Here is a 15,546-nt window from a genome sequence, read left to right as displayed (position 1 = left end):
ACTTAGGTCCCTTGCATTACTTCTTGGGTATTGAAACCCATCATTCCAATTCTAGTCTTCATCTTTGCCAACATAAATACATTCAAGATCTTCTTACCAAATCCAAGATGCATGAAGCCAAATTCAGTGCTACCCTTATGGCATCCTCTACTCGGTTGTCTGCTCATCAAGGTGAACCACTAGTTGATGTTTCTCTTTATTGAAGCATTGTGGGAGCTTTACAATATGCGACTCTCACTTGTCTTGACATATCTTTTGCCATAAACAAAGTTTGTCAGTATATGCAACATCCTACAATAGAACATTAGGTTGCAGTTAAATGCATTTTGCGTTACTTGAAAGGATCAATTACTCATGGCATCTTTATTCGTCATTGTTCTTCTATCACATTGGACGCCTTCTCTGATGTGGATTGGGCCGGGTGTTTAGATGATCGTAGATCCCAAGGGGGCTATTACATTTTTCTGGGTGGAAATTTAGTCTCATGGAGCTTCAAGAAGCAAAGTACGGTATCTCGTTCTAGTACAAAATCTGAGTCTCGTAGTCTCGCGACAACCACATTTGAACTAATTTGGATTAAGATGCTCTTATAGGAGTTGGGTTTTCCTCTTAGTACCAAACCCATTTTATGGTGTGACAACCTGGGAGCAAAACCATCAAGGGCAATCTAGAACTCCTTAGACTTCTTGTATTTGGTAACTGCCTCCTCCTCGCCACTAACAGCTTCGCCGCTGCCTTTGCCTCTTCGGCTTCCTTCCGTGCCTTGTTGCAGTCCCCCTTGAGCTCATGAGCATAGTTCTTCAAATGTCACAATTCTTCGTCCTTGGCCGTTGCTGCTTGTTTCAGCTTGGCCATCTCCATCTATAGACGAGAGAACTCGCCCTCCCGAGCCTCGACCATCTGACGAAGGGCACACATCCGGTCAACTAGTGTTGTCACCACACAAACAACCTACAAAAGGAAAACAAGTCAATGAGAATGACATATCACATCAAAGAACGGAAAAGGGTGGTTCAGATGTCTTACTGCGACAGATTCCCAAATGGCTACACTTTCCAAAACCCCACTCGTGTAGATGTTGGTCTCTCTAAGAATGTCGGGAGATAGAATGCCTCGAGTTAGTTGCTCGGGCATACCTTCAATCTCCAGAGTGTCCTCCAGTCGGACACAGTTGATCGACTTGTACACTTCGGCACCCTACTCTGCCAGACCCGAAGGGAGTACCTCAAGACTTCCCTACAGCCCAGTGTGTGATGGAGAACTGTCAGAGCCAACGTCCACCACGTCTCTCTCACCCGGCCTTGACCTCTTGTGAGACCGAAGGTTCACGACCTTTAGGCGGTGCTACTGCTGAGCCGTCCCATCCTGGGCTATTGCCCTCCTCTACGTGGCAGCTTGCATGTGCCTTGTTCTCCCTTCCTTGTCAATGACCGCCATATCTACCAAAGAGAACAAGTCATGTAAAGCCAAAGAAATGAAACAAGAACAAAGACACTTACAAAAGTAAGGATAGACCAGCCGGGGTCTCCATCAGCCCGACATGGATCAGCATGGAGATCAACATGTACTCTTGCACGTCTACCTTCTTTATCTGCCTAATAGCCGCTAACTCCTTCCTAGACAGCTCAGCCTCGGTTGGCGCCTTCACCTTGGTCCTTAGGATTGACAACTCAACAGGGATGGCCAGCCCCCTGGGCAGAGCATGAAGAAGAACCCTTCCTTCCAGTGTTTCACTGAGGAGGGGGACCCGACGAGCACCTTATTGTGTTGCCGACCTGAGAAGTAATAATGGCCCTGTTGGTGCTTATTCAAGTGTAGGAAGTATGTGATCATCGACAAGGTGATGTCCACATTGTGAACCGAGTAGTAGCAAAGGAGGCTAACCAAGTATCTGAAGGAATTGAGCATCAACTGGATTGGCTAGACGTGGTACCACCTCAGCACCGTCGTGATAGCCTCGCTCAAAGGAAGCCTCAGCCCAACTATCAGGCTGTGCTCGTAGATGTAGAGCTCTCTTGGCCAAGCTGAGGTGGCCCTCTCACCGATGTCGGGGCACCTCAGCTCGTACTCCTTGGGAATGTAGTAAAGGATCCTAATTCAGCCTTGGTCTTTAGGTGTTAACCCATAGGGCGAAGAAGCAAAGTGGCTTCTGAACCGTGTAGGAGCACCAAAACCCTCTTCTAACACAGTATCCACTTCAGCCTCATCGGTTTCCCTGACCTTAGCTTCTCGAAGGGTTATGACCTCCTCCGCTGCGACACCCTCACCCTTTGGCCCATTGACCTCGGCCCTGTGGGCTTTGGTCTTGTGGGCTACGAGCGCAGTGGCCTTGGGGTGAGACCCCAGCTCGAACTCACTACCCGACATGCAAGAGCTTGACAAAGAGGAAGGACAAGATGAGAAGGAAGATGAAGACATCTTACCGAAGAACTACACTACAGAACACCTACAATGCAGTCGAGGACTAACACTCGTTGAGCTTCTATGATCACTCACTCAAAATGGCAAATTAAAATAGCTCACCACCTCCCCTTTTATAGGGGGGACTGACAATCCTGATCAGCTCAAATCAACGTTGTCGATTCGATGTTGCACTTCGTACGCGCGTGACCTTGGGAAGATGAAACGATGTGTTTGATGACTCATAACGAAAACAACATGAGCGTTGAACAAGCCAGTCCGCCCAGCAAATTGGTCTTACCCCGGGCCAATCAACTCGAAGAAACTAAAGTTCCTTAGCTGAGGACTGTAGAACTCTTTCATGCCTAGCCGCAGCCAAGCACTACACTCATCGACTTTGGAACTGGGGGAGTGGTATTTGAGTGATGGTTGAGTTGGACAAGGATGCCATGTGGCTATCTCTGTGGTCGCCCCCTCTCAAGCCACGTTGATGCCACACGTAATGGAAGAGCATGACTAAGAAGGAGTGTCCTACACGAGCAAGGAAGCGAACTCAACTGAGGAGGAGGAAACCTCCCGAAGACCTCAACAAATGCTCTCATCTCGACAACCTCGGAAGCCCTATCCATTTGGGACACGGATGCCCAATTATAAGTAGGTATTCCTCGCTCGAGGTAAAGGACTTTTGGAACTACCCCCTTTGAATACCTCTTTGCACTATCTCTTCAGCTCGGACTAGCACTAGCTCAACTTGCTCATCCCAACCACATCCTTCTCTATCCTACTGACTTGAGCGTCGGAGTACCTACCTGGGAAATGACTCCTCGGGCCTCTAATCTTTCTCCTGGTTGGTGATTTTGGTGCACGTTTCATCCTTCCATTTCAGCCTCGTCCAGTTGGTAGGACTATCTAATCGTGTCTTTGGTTCGGAATACCTCGGATCAGACAACATCAACTTTCTTTCTCTTACACACACTCCCTAAAAGTTAACGTATGTTCAATTGCTATAGTTTACCCAAGATTTAATCTATTCAAACCTTTCTTTCCTAAACACACTTTCTCTCTCTTGCACAAACTCTCCCTAAAAAGTAACATATGTTTAATTACTCTAATTAACCCAAGATTTAATATTTTCAGACCTTATTTCTCTTTGTCCTCTTTCATCATCCTTGTTATTTCTGAGCTCTCTCTAATCACCATGAACAATGGAGATTGCATGAAGTGATGATGGTAAGTCCATTTCCTTAGCTGTCATTTTGTATTTGAAATGGTGTTGTAGGCATTATTTGAAATGATTTATGCATGCTATATTATTATTTCATCCTTGATGGCCTTTCTGTAAAAAAAAAAGGGAAACTAAATCTTGGTTTTGGAACTTCTGAAACACATGAACTTATTAGTTCCTTTATTGTAGAACTTCCAAAACATATAAACTTAAATTCAAAAAGCATTCTTCCAGCTATATAGTTTCGGAATCATGTACCTATACAATATTCCTAAGATGTCTTCAAATGTTTAGGGAGATCAACTTTGTTGAATCTATAGTTTTGGCTGATGTATATTGTGTTTTTTGTTTGAATCTATAGTTGATCCCATGTAATTTGAGGTTTTTTGTCTTCATTCCTCCATTTATATTTACATATCAAAATAAATAGTAATATTCCCATGGATCACTTATTGCTGGGATACTTTTTTTTTGACACTTGCCTTTTGCACAAGATAATCTTCCACGGTAAATCAAATTGATTCCTATATTCTACTTACCTTTTTCTTCATTATCAAAATGATTCTTAAAGTTGCCCCATTGCCATCTCACCAAATTTTTTCATACCCATTTTTGGTCTCCAACATTCATCATTCTTCTAGTACTTTTACAGGTCTTAGACTCTCAATGAAACTACTCAGTTGGATAGAGGTTGAGCTTGAGGCAAACATAGGTGAAAAACCAATTCTACCACGAGATTTCTGAGTTAAAACTATGTGAGTGAAGGTGGTATTATTGTTTTACTTTTCTTTTAAAGATGTCACTGCATTCAATTTGTAAAGTTGCTTAGCATTTTTCATTTCCACTATTTGTCTATTAGCCTTGTATTTCTAATTAATGTTTATTAGGAAACTTCTTTTCAAAAGCTTAACCAAATGGTTTTTATTAATGTTCTCTTCTTTATTGTGGGAGAAATGGAAAGTCAAGACAAAAAAGAAAAAGAAACCATTGCTTTGTATTTTGATAGGGTGGAGGTGGAGGAAAAGCATACTTTAGCTTTTCATTTTATTAAGCATGTAAGCAAGTTAAGAAAGTTTTATTGAAGAAATAGCCACAACATTAATTGAAGCTTTTTTTGTTAATTGTGGGTTACTATGACTCCATTGATAAGTGACCTCTTGCTTTGGTCAGGATGTGCTCACTACCATCCACATCCTGTTGGGAGAGAATTCCTCTCCTCCTTGTCAAGTCCAAACCTTGGTAGCCAATTGTAAGGTGTTATTTGGTTTTACTCCCCTTGCTCTCTTTAGTTTGTACAACGTTCTTGCAATAGAGTTGCATATATCTTAGCTAGGCATGCTCTTTCTCTATCTCACCACCACACCTGGTCTTGTCCACCTCTTTTCATTGTACAAGCTTTACAAGTTGATCTTGCTTTGAGTGGTTAATGAATTTTGTTTTTTGGTTTAAAAAAATAGAAGTTTTATATCTTTTCCATTTTTTAAAAGGACAAGCATTATATTTGAGGTTATTCATATTAACAAACCTGTAAATATATGTTAGAAAATGAGGATAGAAGTGAGAATAAGGGATTTACATATGTCACTTGTACATACATGAAAAACACTCATTTTAATTGTTTAAACCAGCTCTTATCCCTACAATTTCATTTACATTAATTGCAAACATAAGATGCATCTTCCTTGCCCTAGTTGACAAGGTTGTTAGGTTGAGATAGAATAAAATTATCATCTTAACATTATTTGCTTGTATTTAAAGAATGTTTAAAAATTGTTTATATTAAGGAAATGATAATTTAATGAAGAGTTTTAGATTTGAGTGCTTTCCTTTCCTTTCCCTACCTTTTCCTTCAAACCAAACATAGCCTTAGTGTAGCAGCTTTTGGCTTTATGAGATGAACCCCACTTGGACAGTCCATAAGTATGGTATGATGAAAATCCTGTCCACTGAGTTAAGCTTCTTTTAATGACTTATCCAAAGCAATTCAATCAAAGCCTCAGCCCTCCAAAACGTTCCCTGAATATGATACCAGGGGACCTTGGTGGGGCTGGAAGGTGACACTGGTGGCTGCTTAGTGTACCAAACTCAATATGGGCCCGATTACTCATTGTGGACGGTTCACTCACAAGTCACAACAGATAATCTAGCATTAGGAAAAGCATTTTTCATTGTATATAGGAAGTTTCTTAGTGAAGCATTTTATTGAAGTTCATGCCTTCTTCTTAAGTGATGGATAAAATATTTTTAATACGTATTTAAAAGAAGGAAACTACGTATATCTTTACGTAGTATAATTGTCAAAAGACGTCAATTCCAAAACCTTGTGTTTGATGATAGGAGAAATCCCAAGGCCCTATGCAAATAATAGATGATTAGTAAACCCCACTTTGAGTGGAGTTCAAGAATTTTCATAAATTCTTAACAAGTGTTGAAGCCCATTATAGCTACACAGAAACCCAAAAAAAGAAAAACTCAAACGAATCTGTACCAGAACTAAAGTAATTCATGAACTAGTAGATACCCTAAAGAAAATGAAAATAGCTAGATTTTCTGAATTTAAATTAACCAAAGTAGTTGGCATATTATTATTTGGATGTTGATTGAGGAACTTTGCATTAAGCTGCAGGCTTCAGGTATGAAACTGTTTACTTAAGTTGGTAAAGTTTATAGGGGTTCGAGCCATATATAATTGGGTTCAAAACCTGGTTTCACCCACCCATTAACACCTAATCATCCATCCTTGCCTGAAAACCAGAAGAAAAGAGAATAAAAGGAAAAGGGGGTCCTCGAACCCCTCCCCATATATGAAGGCTTTGTGTAGAGTACTTTTTCAAAGCAAAATCCCTTGAGTTACCAAACGATCCTATACATCCTTAGACACTGAGTCCAACAAAGAGGATGCTTAGCTTAGGTCCCTTTTCTTGGCGTAATGGGTCTAGTTGCTGGTAGCATTATTCACTTATGGACTAAATGCTTCAATAGTTGGGAGACTGCACCAATGGCCATAGACTCTACCATGGAAGATGTACTCAGTTGTTAGATGGGCCCAATCTGAGATCTCTATTGGAAACGAACCCATATCAGATAGTCCAGATTTAGCCCAAAAGTAGGTGTACCATCCAGGCATCCAATGCTACCACACTTTGCTTTTGGGTCCAATCTAATATCTCTACATCTGATTTGCCGTTTGTACACATGAAGACCAGAATAGTACTTCGATGGATTGAAGACCAACTAGTTAAGGTATATTATTAGCTAAAGAATTCACCCACCAAGTGAGAGATTCTCTCCCTGTATCTCTGTGTGTGGCCTCAATATTTGAGATCACTTTTGGATGATGACATCACGATATGGGGCGCCGTTTGTTTTATAAGGAGGGCCCATGATTAGACGTCAGGGACTCAGAGAGAGAGAGAGAGAGACTCCTAGCTAAGTGTTTGTTTTGGGCCTCTGAGAAATTTGGTGATCTATCTATATATATTTTTTAGTGTTAAAGCACACTACACGCCATTAAATGGTCACTCTTTGCTCATGGATCACTGCCATATAGAACCCATCTTAATTCTTAGGTGGAGAAGAGTTTTGTTGGACAGACACAACGTGTAGAGATTCCATTTGGGAGCTTCCCAAGGTCACAATAACCCTAAAAATAAGGGCTATAAGCAGCGCCGTTTAGCTTTTTCTGAGCCTTGTCTGTGCCTCCAACTAGTTGTTTTTATTAAACCTTATATGGTATCAATTTTATATAGTTTTCACATCACAAATTTGGGACAAAAGGGTTTGGATTGCTCCGGCAATAGGTGGAAAATGGATTCCAACCACGTGGATTAGCCTCAAAATTAGGGATGTGTTGTTAAAGCCATCACCCCAACAGTCCCCACTCTCCTCCCCCGAGTCTTATCATCTCTTCCCAAGCTTAGATTGGGCTTGTGTCCTGAGACATGACCCAATTATTTTGTTTTACTTTCTTTCCTTTTCATTTCTTTTCTTCTTTCAAATCAATACAATCAGGGTGGAATCTAGTCATTGGATGGATCCCACTAGATGATCTCTTACATAATTATTAGAACTGAGCTGGATGTCAAACAAGATAAAGGGCTACTAGCCCTGATCAACTTGGTTCACCTAATAAATTGAACCATGTTGATCCAACAATATCATCATTTAAAGTTGAAGCAAGATTCATAAAAATTTTTGAACCTACCGGTTCATCTGCCAAAAGAGACAATCTGATAAAAACCATTACCTAATGTTTGATCCAGCGGGGTCTTGGAAGAGTTGGACTAAATACAGACATGACCTCTTGACATGTTTTTGGACTTATCTTTAACATCAAGCAAATGGATCATATAGAGACCATCTGATATAGACAAAAATCAGCTGGTTCAATACTTTGTTGAACTGATTCCTATTCACCAACAGTAATCTCCGCAGATTTTTAGGGCCTATTCGTTTTAGGGATGTAAAACGAATAATTTACTTTTTCTGGGTATCATTTACCGGAGCGGATTAACTAGAGACAAAAATCATGCCCATCAGGCTGGTCTATCTATCACGGCAGAACATGCCAGTATGATAGGTAGTTCAGCCGGGTGTGTACAATTTTTTTTTCATCTCATTCGGATTCGTGATATCTATCTCCTAAATGGATAAATAACTTTTTCACCTAAGGGAAAAGTTGTCAACACTTGCATGGAACAAAATTACCCTTTCTACTAATGACTTTTCAAGGTTAAAATGATCATTCTCTTATTTACTTAAAAAATAAAAGAACATGAATATATACACTTACCTGGATAAATAAATTTTCCTGAAAAGCCAATAGATACTTATAGGCCCGAACCCTAACCTAAACCTGATGTAGTTGAAATTCTTTAAATCATACAATTCGACTTGGGCTTGGAGCCCTAGCTAAGATGCCAATAGGGTTGGACCTACATCCAGCAAAAAATCACTGCATCTAACCGTAACATAGGATGCTATGTCAAGCTAACTTACTAGTTTGCTTGTGTGATAAAATATAATGATGCTCTCCCTCTCCTAGAGTCTAAAGTTTCAGAGTTAAAAGAAGTAAATTATGCATTAGAAATCATCCTACCACATTGAAATCCGTATTTCATTATATAAAAACTCCAAAATGCCATTGGATCTAACGGCAAACCAGACCCTAATGGCTTCCCAATGAATACTCCTAGAAAAGAAATATAAAGTATATACATGTGTACATACTTTAATATTCTTTTTTCTCACTTAAGATTTAATAAGATCCCCACGTGCAGCCCTAATCAGAACCGTTGGATTCAAACTATTCCTAGCTAGACAGTGCTTCTGTAGCAGAAATGGGTAGCTTTAGAGGTTCTGATACTGGTACAATTTACCTATTAAAAATACAGAAATGTGGTCTTAATAATATAATTAGTTGATTAAATTATGCTAATTTCATCCATTAGCTGCTGGCTGATGATTCCAACCAAACTGGTCTCCAATTGTTCATGGGTCCACGGTCAAATTGGGACCCACAGTCTCCAGGCTCAGGTTCACCCGTGCAACTAACCTTTCATTGAGAATCCGTCAACAATTTAAAACAATATGATTATATATACCCTAAAATACATGGATATATAATTTTTATAAGCATTATGTGGGAAAACAAAAGAAGATAGCGTCAAAATGGGTCAAATATTCTGTCATTCTATCCTCGTTTAATATCCTAAGCTAAGCAAGGGTCTATAATGCTAAGAGGTCAAGCCAGACCCTAAGTTCTAATCTATAAGATCTAATGAATTATAAACTGCCTATATAATTGTTTATTTAATTATCTATAGGGTTCAAATATGAAACCCATTTAGGTTCAGTTCAAGATTCCTTTCTCTCAAATCAATTTAGAGATGGAAGTTCTAGCTCTTGACTTTAATCTTTCAACCCATTTTTCTTGCCTGGCTAAAACTAATTTTTTTTCTTCTCTTTAGTTACTTTTCTCTTTTCCTGAAACTCAATGAATTTTATTCAATAGAGAGAGGGCAAGGAATGTGGAACTTTCCTGAGAAGTTGTCTTTGTTTTCCTTTTAGCAATCTTGGGCTAAGGTTCATTAATCAATATTGATCTCAACCTGCTCTTAAATCTGGATTTGATCACTTTTAACTTGACTGGACTCAATCTGTTACTACTTAATTACTGCCCTTATTATCATCACTGTAGCAGTTTCTTATTAGATGGGCCATTAGGTATATCACATGTGAGAACAGACTTTGATGTACTTTCTTCGGGAATCAAATTTATTTGTATAATCATAAATCAGTAAGAGCTCAACCACAAAAGGAGAATGGAAATGAAACTAATTTAAAGAGCTTCATAATAATAAGTGTCTGTGGGTGGGGAGGTGGGCATGGGGAGATGTGGTGTAAGGGTTCTTTATTTAAAAAACATCTAAATCTACTATATTATTGATCCAAATACGTGTGGGGACACCCGTTCATGATACTGGCCCACACCTATAGGTTGATCACTAACCATGCTTACATTCTAGCCGTTTGATCAGAGTGTTCAACCATTTGCTGGGACCATTCTCCACCCTAACGAAGGTTAAGGTGGCTGAAAAAAAGTGGAAACTAAGGGCACAATTATACCAGAAATAGGTCATTCATAGAGTACAGTAGGCCCTCTAAATCTTTTATCAAATCAAGCTTTGGCCTTCTCTCTTACTCTTTTAGTAAGAAGTCTCCTACATGAGCTCCCTTTATTAGACAATCCAGATGGGTGAGAATACTGGGGCGATTATGATCAGCTATTTAGTTTAATCCTAATTAAATTTTCAAAGGCTACAATTTGTCCTAACCCAACGATTGATCTAACAAGTGGCTGACCATCTTGGCCATGTTCTAACACACATCATTAGAAGACAGTCAAGTGTTTCAAGGAGGTGTAGTGACAGCAGAGAGCAATCTCTTTTTGCTTACTCTTCCTTGTGCATTATTTTTATAAATAAGGGCTGATTAGTGATTACTTCCCTAATAAACATAATAATGGGATTGTTGCCCACATTCAGTGGATCCTAACCTAGAAAAAATTCATAGGTCAAAGGCCCAAGCCCATCTGATAACTTGATCCATAGAATCATATCTCTAGACAAGATATACAGCAGAATGTAATAGATTCAAGGGATAAGACCTGTGACCATCTTGATGATCACCATTAATTTTCAATGCAAGGAGATCAATGAGGCATGGCCGTTCATTGGATGGGTCCCAACTTCCTGTGTAAATTAATATTTACGTTAAAAAATAGCCACCCCATGTCCATGCACACCAAGAAGATTACAGAACAGAGAGAGGAAGGCAATTGCCAAGCAAATCAGACCGGCCAAAAGAAGAAATTAAACAAATGTTTAATTAACATGGTTGAATATAATAATAAAGGCTGACCGCTGACCCAGCAAGTAGCAAGTGGCAACTCTACTCTACTCCTTCCCTTAGTATTTTCTTTACAAAAAGAGTCAAGATTAATTAAACATACTACACATAAACAAACATGTAACACAGACTCTGTAGTCTGGTATGATCAGACTTTCTAGTTCATATATAATAATGAACTATGTATTTTATATTTCTCTCTGTTGTCTCTTGAGGAAATCAATGCATGTACACATGGTGTCTCTGCTTCCTGCGCGTGACGCGACCTAGTACCTCTACACTCAGTGAGAGAGAGAGAGGTGGTGCTGGTGGACTGGTGGTAGTGGAGCTGGTGTTATATAATTAATGGGTTTTCCTTAATTAATTCTTTCTCTTTCTCTCTCTCTATCTATCTCTTATGGGTTTTGCTTGTTGAAGTAGTAAAGAGAAGAGAGTAGATTGCCAAAGTAGTAGCAGTAGAGAGTAAGAGGAGTTTTGAGGAAAGGGAAAGGCAGGAGGAGACCCAATGCAAACGCGTGAAGGAAGGGTTGGGATTTGAGGCAATGTCGATGCCGAGGTCGAGGAGGCAATCCCACAACAACAACGACAACTTCAACAAGACTACCACCAATCTCAATATTGGCCATTACTGCTCTCCTTTGGCTACCATTCTGGTCGTCCTCGCTCTTGTCTTGGTCTTTCATGTCGGACCAGCCGCTGCTGCTAACCATGAAGCGCTCGTACTGTTCTCTTGGATACGTAGCTACCCTTCACCCTCCTCTTCTTCTGTTTTCCAGAACTGGAATCCATCAGACCCCAACCCATGTAACTGGACTCACATAGCTTGTTCATCTCAAGGCTTTGTCACCCAGATTGTTATTCAGTCTGTTGAGCTCGAACTACCTGTTCCTTCCAATCTGTCCTCCTTTGTTTACCTTGAAAAGCTTATCATCTCTGATGCTAACCTCACTGGAACCATCCCGGCTGAGATTGGAGACTGTGCCAAGCTTTCTGTTATCGACCTTAGCTTCAATGGCCTGGTTGGTAGTGTCCCTGCTAGTATTGGCAAGCTCCAGGATCTTCAAGACTTGGTCTTGAACTCTAACCAGCTTACTGGGAAGATCCCCAGTGAGCTAGGCAACTGTGTTAGTCTCAAGAATCTTATACTCTTCGATAATCGTCTCGGTGGCGATCTGCCAACAGAACTAGGCAAGCTGGCAAGCCTTGAAATCCTACGTGCCGGAGGGAACAAGGACATTGTTGGGGAGATTCCTGCCACGCTGGGTGACTGCAGAAGCTTGACTGTACTTGGGTTGGCTGATACTAAGGTCTCCGGCTCCTTACCTGCTTCACTGGGTAGGCTCAGAAAGCTCGAGACGCTTTCTGTCTACACTGCCATGCTCTCAAGTGAGATTCCACCGGAGATAGGTAACTGTTCAGAGCTTGTGAATCTGTATTTATATGAGAATGCTCTCTCGGGTAAAATTCCACCGGAGCTCGGCAAGCTTAGGAAGCTGGAGAAGATGTTGCTGTGGCAGAACTCCTTTGTTGGGGCTATTCCAGAGGAGATTGGAAACTGTAGCAGCTTGCTGATGATTGACCTCTCGCTCAATTCCCTCTCTGGAAGAATACCTTGGTCTTTCGGACGTCTCTCGGAGCTCCAAGCGCTGATGCTCAGCGACAACAATATCTCTGGTGCGATACCTTCTGTTCTTTCCAACTGCACAAGCCTGTCACAACTGCAGCTTGACACCAACCAGATATCAGGTTTGATCCCACCGGAGCTTGGGACGTTATCCCAGCTGACGGTCTTCTTTGCCTGGGAAAATCAGCTTGAAGGCAGCATTCCATCCACTCTGGCTGCTTGCAGTAGCCTACAGTCACTAGATCTGTCTCGCAATTCACTTACTGGTAGCATACCTTCTGGTCTGTTCCAGCTCCGAAACCTCAGTAAACTTTTATTGATTTCCAATGACATCTCCGGTTCAATACCGCCAGAGGTCGGTAACTGCAGCTCTCTCATTCGGCTACGCCTTGGAAACAATAGGATGGGCGGAACTATCCCAAAGGAAATTGGTGGTCTCAAGAGTCTCAATTTCCTTGACCTCTCTGACAACCGTCTAACTGGGTTGGTGCCGGATGAGATTGGGAATTGCACAGAACTGCAGATGGTGAACCTTGGCAATAACATGCTTGAAGGTGCTCTGCCTAACTCTCTTTGCTCTCTCAGTGGACTTCAGGTGTTGGATGTGTCAACGAACAAGTTCATAGGTCCCATTCCGGCTGGTTTTGGCCGTCTTACATCCCTGAACAAGCTGATCCTCAGCCAGAATTCCTTCTCAGGATCAATACCCACATCTCTTGGACTCTGTTCAAACCTCCAATTGCTTGATCTTAGCAGTAATAGGCTCTCTGGAGGTATCCCATCAGAATTATGTCGGATAGAAGCTCTCGACATTGCTCTCAATCTGAGTCACAATGATCTTACAGGGTCAATCCCAGCCCAGATATCAGCTCTCAGCAAGTTATCAATACTTGACCTCTCACATAATAAGCTTGGGGGAGAGCTTACCCTGCTTTCTGGGCTCGAGAACCTGGTCTCTTTGAACATCTCTTACAACAACTTCACTGGTCTCCTTCCAGATAACAAGCTATTTCGACAGTTATCTGCAACAGAGCTCGCTGGCAACCAAGGTCTCTGCGCTTTTGGGCGGGACTCCTGCTTCTTGAGTAATGTAGGTGGGATGGAAGTAGGAAACAACAGTAGTGATCTTGGGAGGTCAAGGAAACTTAAGTTGGCAATTGCATTGCTGATTGTGATGACAGTGGCAATGGTTGTTCTGGTAACACTTGCAGTGATTCGAGCACGCAGAGAAATTAGAGATGATGATTCTGAGATGGGAGGGGACTCATGGCCCTGGCAATTCACTCCATTCCAGAAACTGAATTTCTCTATTGAGAAAGTACTGAAATGTCTTGTTGATAGCAATGTGATTGGGAAAGGGTGCTCGGGGGTGGTTTATCGTGCAGAAATGGACAATGGTGAAGTTATTGCTGTGAAGAAGCTATGGCCAACAACAATGGCTGATGCTAATGATGATCACAATGACAGATGTGGGGTTAGGGGAGTTCGGGATTCTTTCTCCGCAGAGGTGAAGACTCTTGGTTCTATCCGTCACAAGAACATTGTAAGGTTCTTGGGTTGCTGTTGGAATCGAAATACAAGACTGCTCATGTATGACTATATGCCCAATGGAAGCTTGGGTAGTCTGCTTCACGAGAGGAGTGGTAGCTGCTTGGAGTGGGATCTGAGATACCAGATTATACTTGGAGCAGCACAAGGCCTAGCTTATCTACACCATGATTGTGTCCCTCCCATTGTTCACAGAGACATCAAGGCCAACAACATCCTCATTGGTCTGGAATTTGAACCATATATTGCTGATTTTGGCCTGGCCAAGCTCGTCGATGATGGCGATTTTGCCCGGTCGTCGAACACTGTTGCCGGCTCCTATGGATACATTGCTCCTGGTTGGTATATTCTACTCATGTCAAGAGTCTTTCAAGTTTCAATGCAGTTGGCATTTCACATACACAGTTCTCAGTTACCAAATTTGTAAATAATATATAATGTGTTAAGTCATTTGTTAATTTGCAGAGTATGGATACATGATGAAGATCACAGAAAAGAGTGATGTTTACAGCTATGGAGTTGTTGTATTGGAAGTATTGACAGGGAAGCAACCAATTGACCCAACTATACCAGATGGGCTTCATGTGGTGGACTGGGTGAGGCAGAGGAGAGGAGGAATTGAAGTTCTTGATCCTGCCTTACTTACTCGGCCTGAATCGGAGGTGGAGGAAATGATGCAGGCACTGGGAGTAGCATTACTGTGTGTCAATCCTTCTCCTGATGAGAGGCCGACCATGAAGGATGTGGCAGCCATGCTCAAGGAGATCAGGCATGAGAGAGAGGAGTATGCCAAGGTGGATGTACTCCTCAAGGGATCACCAGCAAATGATTTCCGAAACAACAACGGTACAGTCTCATCATCGTCGATGAGGATGCATGGCTCATTGTCGCAGAGCAACAACACCAGCTTCTCTGCTTCCTCACTCCTGTATTCATCTTCTCCTAGTGCCAAAACGGCTTTCAAACACTGAAGCTGCTGCCCAACAACAGAGAGTCGCTAGTTTGACCTCTCATCAGTTGTTCCGTTTCAGAACTTTTGTCTTTTTGATGTAATTAAAGAAGAAAAGGTCCATATTCGTTGATGACAAGTAGAACAACAAATAGAGCCAACCATTGTTGCAGGTTGGCTTTTGGAATTTCTGAAAGTTTGTTGATATTCCTGGTCTGTATCCACTGTAACTATTTTAAGTATGTAGTCTATAATAATCACAAGTACAGGTCCCAAGCATACCCATATTGTTTTCCTGTGTGAAGTCAATATAATCTATCAGATTGAAGGTCGGCCTGGTTTGCTTGCATTGCAATTTCATTTTGCACTGGTTCAAAAGTATCCAGTGTA

At 41.4% G+C, this 15,546-nt stretch overlaps 1 protein-coding gene across 1 annotated transcript; it reads left to right on the top strand.

Moving 5' to 3' along the window:
- Positions 1–11,140: 11,140 nt before the first annotated feature.
- On the top strand, positions 11,141–15,546 carry LOC104602140 (uncharacterized). Its single transcript, XM_010265725.3, has 2 exons — positions 11,141–14,545; positions 14,673–15,546. Exons 1-2 carry the CDS (start codon positions 11,578–11,580, stop codon positions 15,176–15,178), a joined length of 3,474 nt encoding a protein of 1,157 aa, XP_010264027.1. The 5' UTR covers positions 11,141–11,577; the 3' UTR covers positions 15,179–15,546.

Source organism: Nelumbo nucifera, chromosome 3 (genome assembly GCF_055504915.1).
Source record: "Nelumbo nucifera cultivar China Antique chromosome 3, China Antique-T2T, whole genome shotgun sequence".
Taxonomy (NCBI): domain Eukaryota; kingdom Viridiplantae; phylum Streptophyta; class Magnoliopsida; order Proteales; family Nelumbonaceae; genus Nelumbo; species Nelumbo nucifera.
Note: the sequence above shows the minus strand (reverse complement) of the source record. Positions and strands in the feature narration are given on the sequence as shown.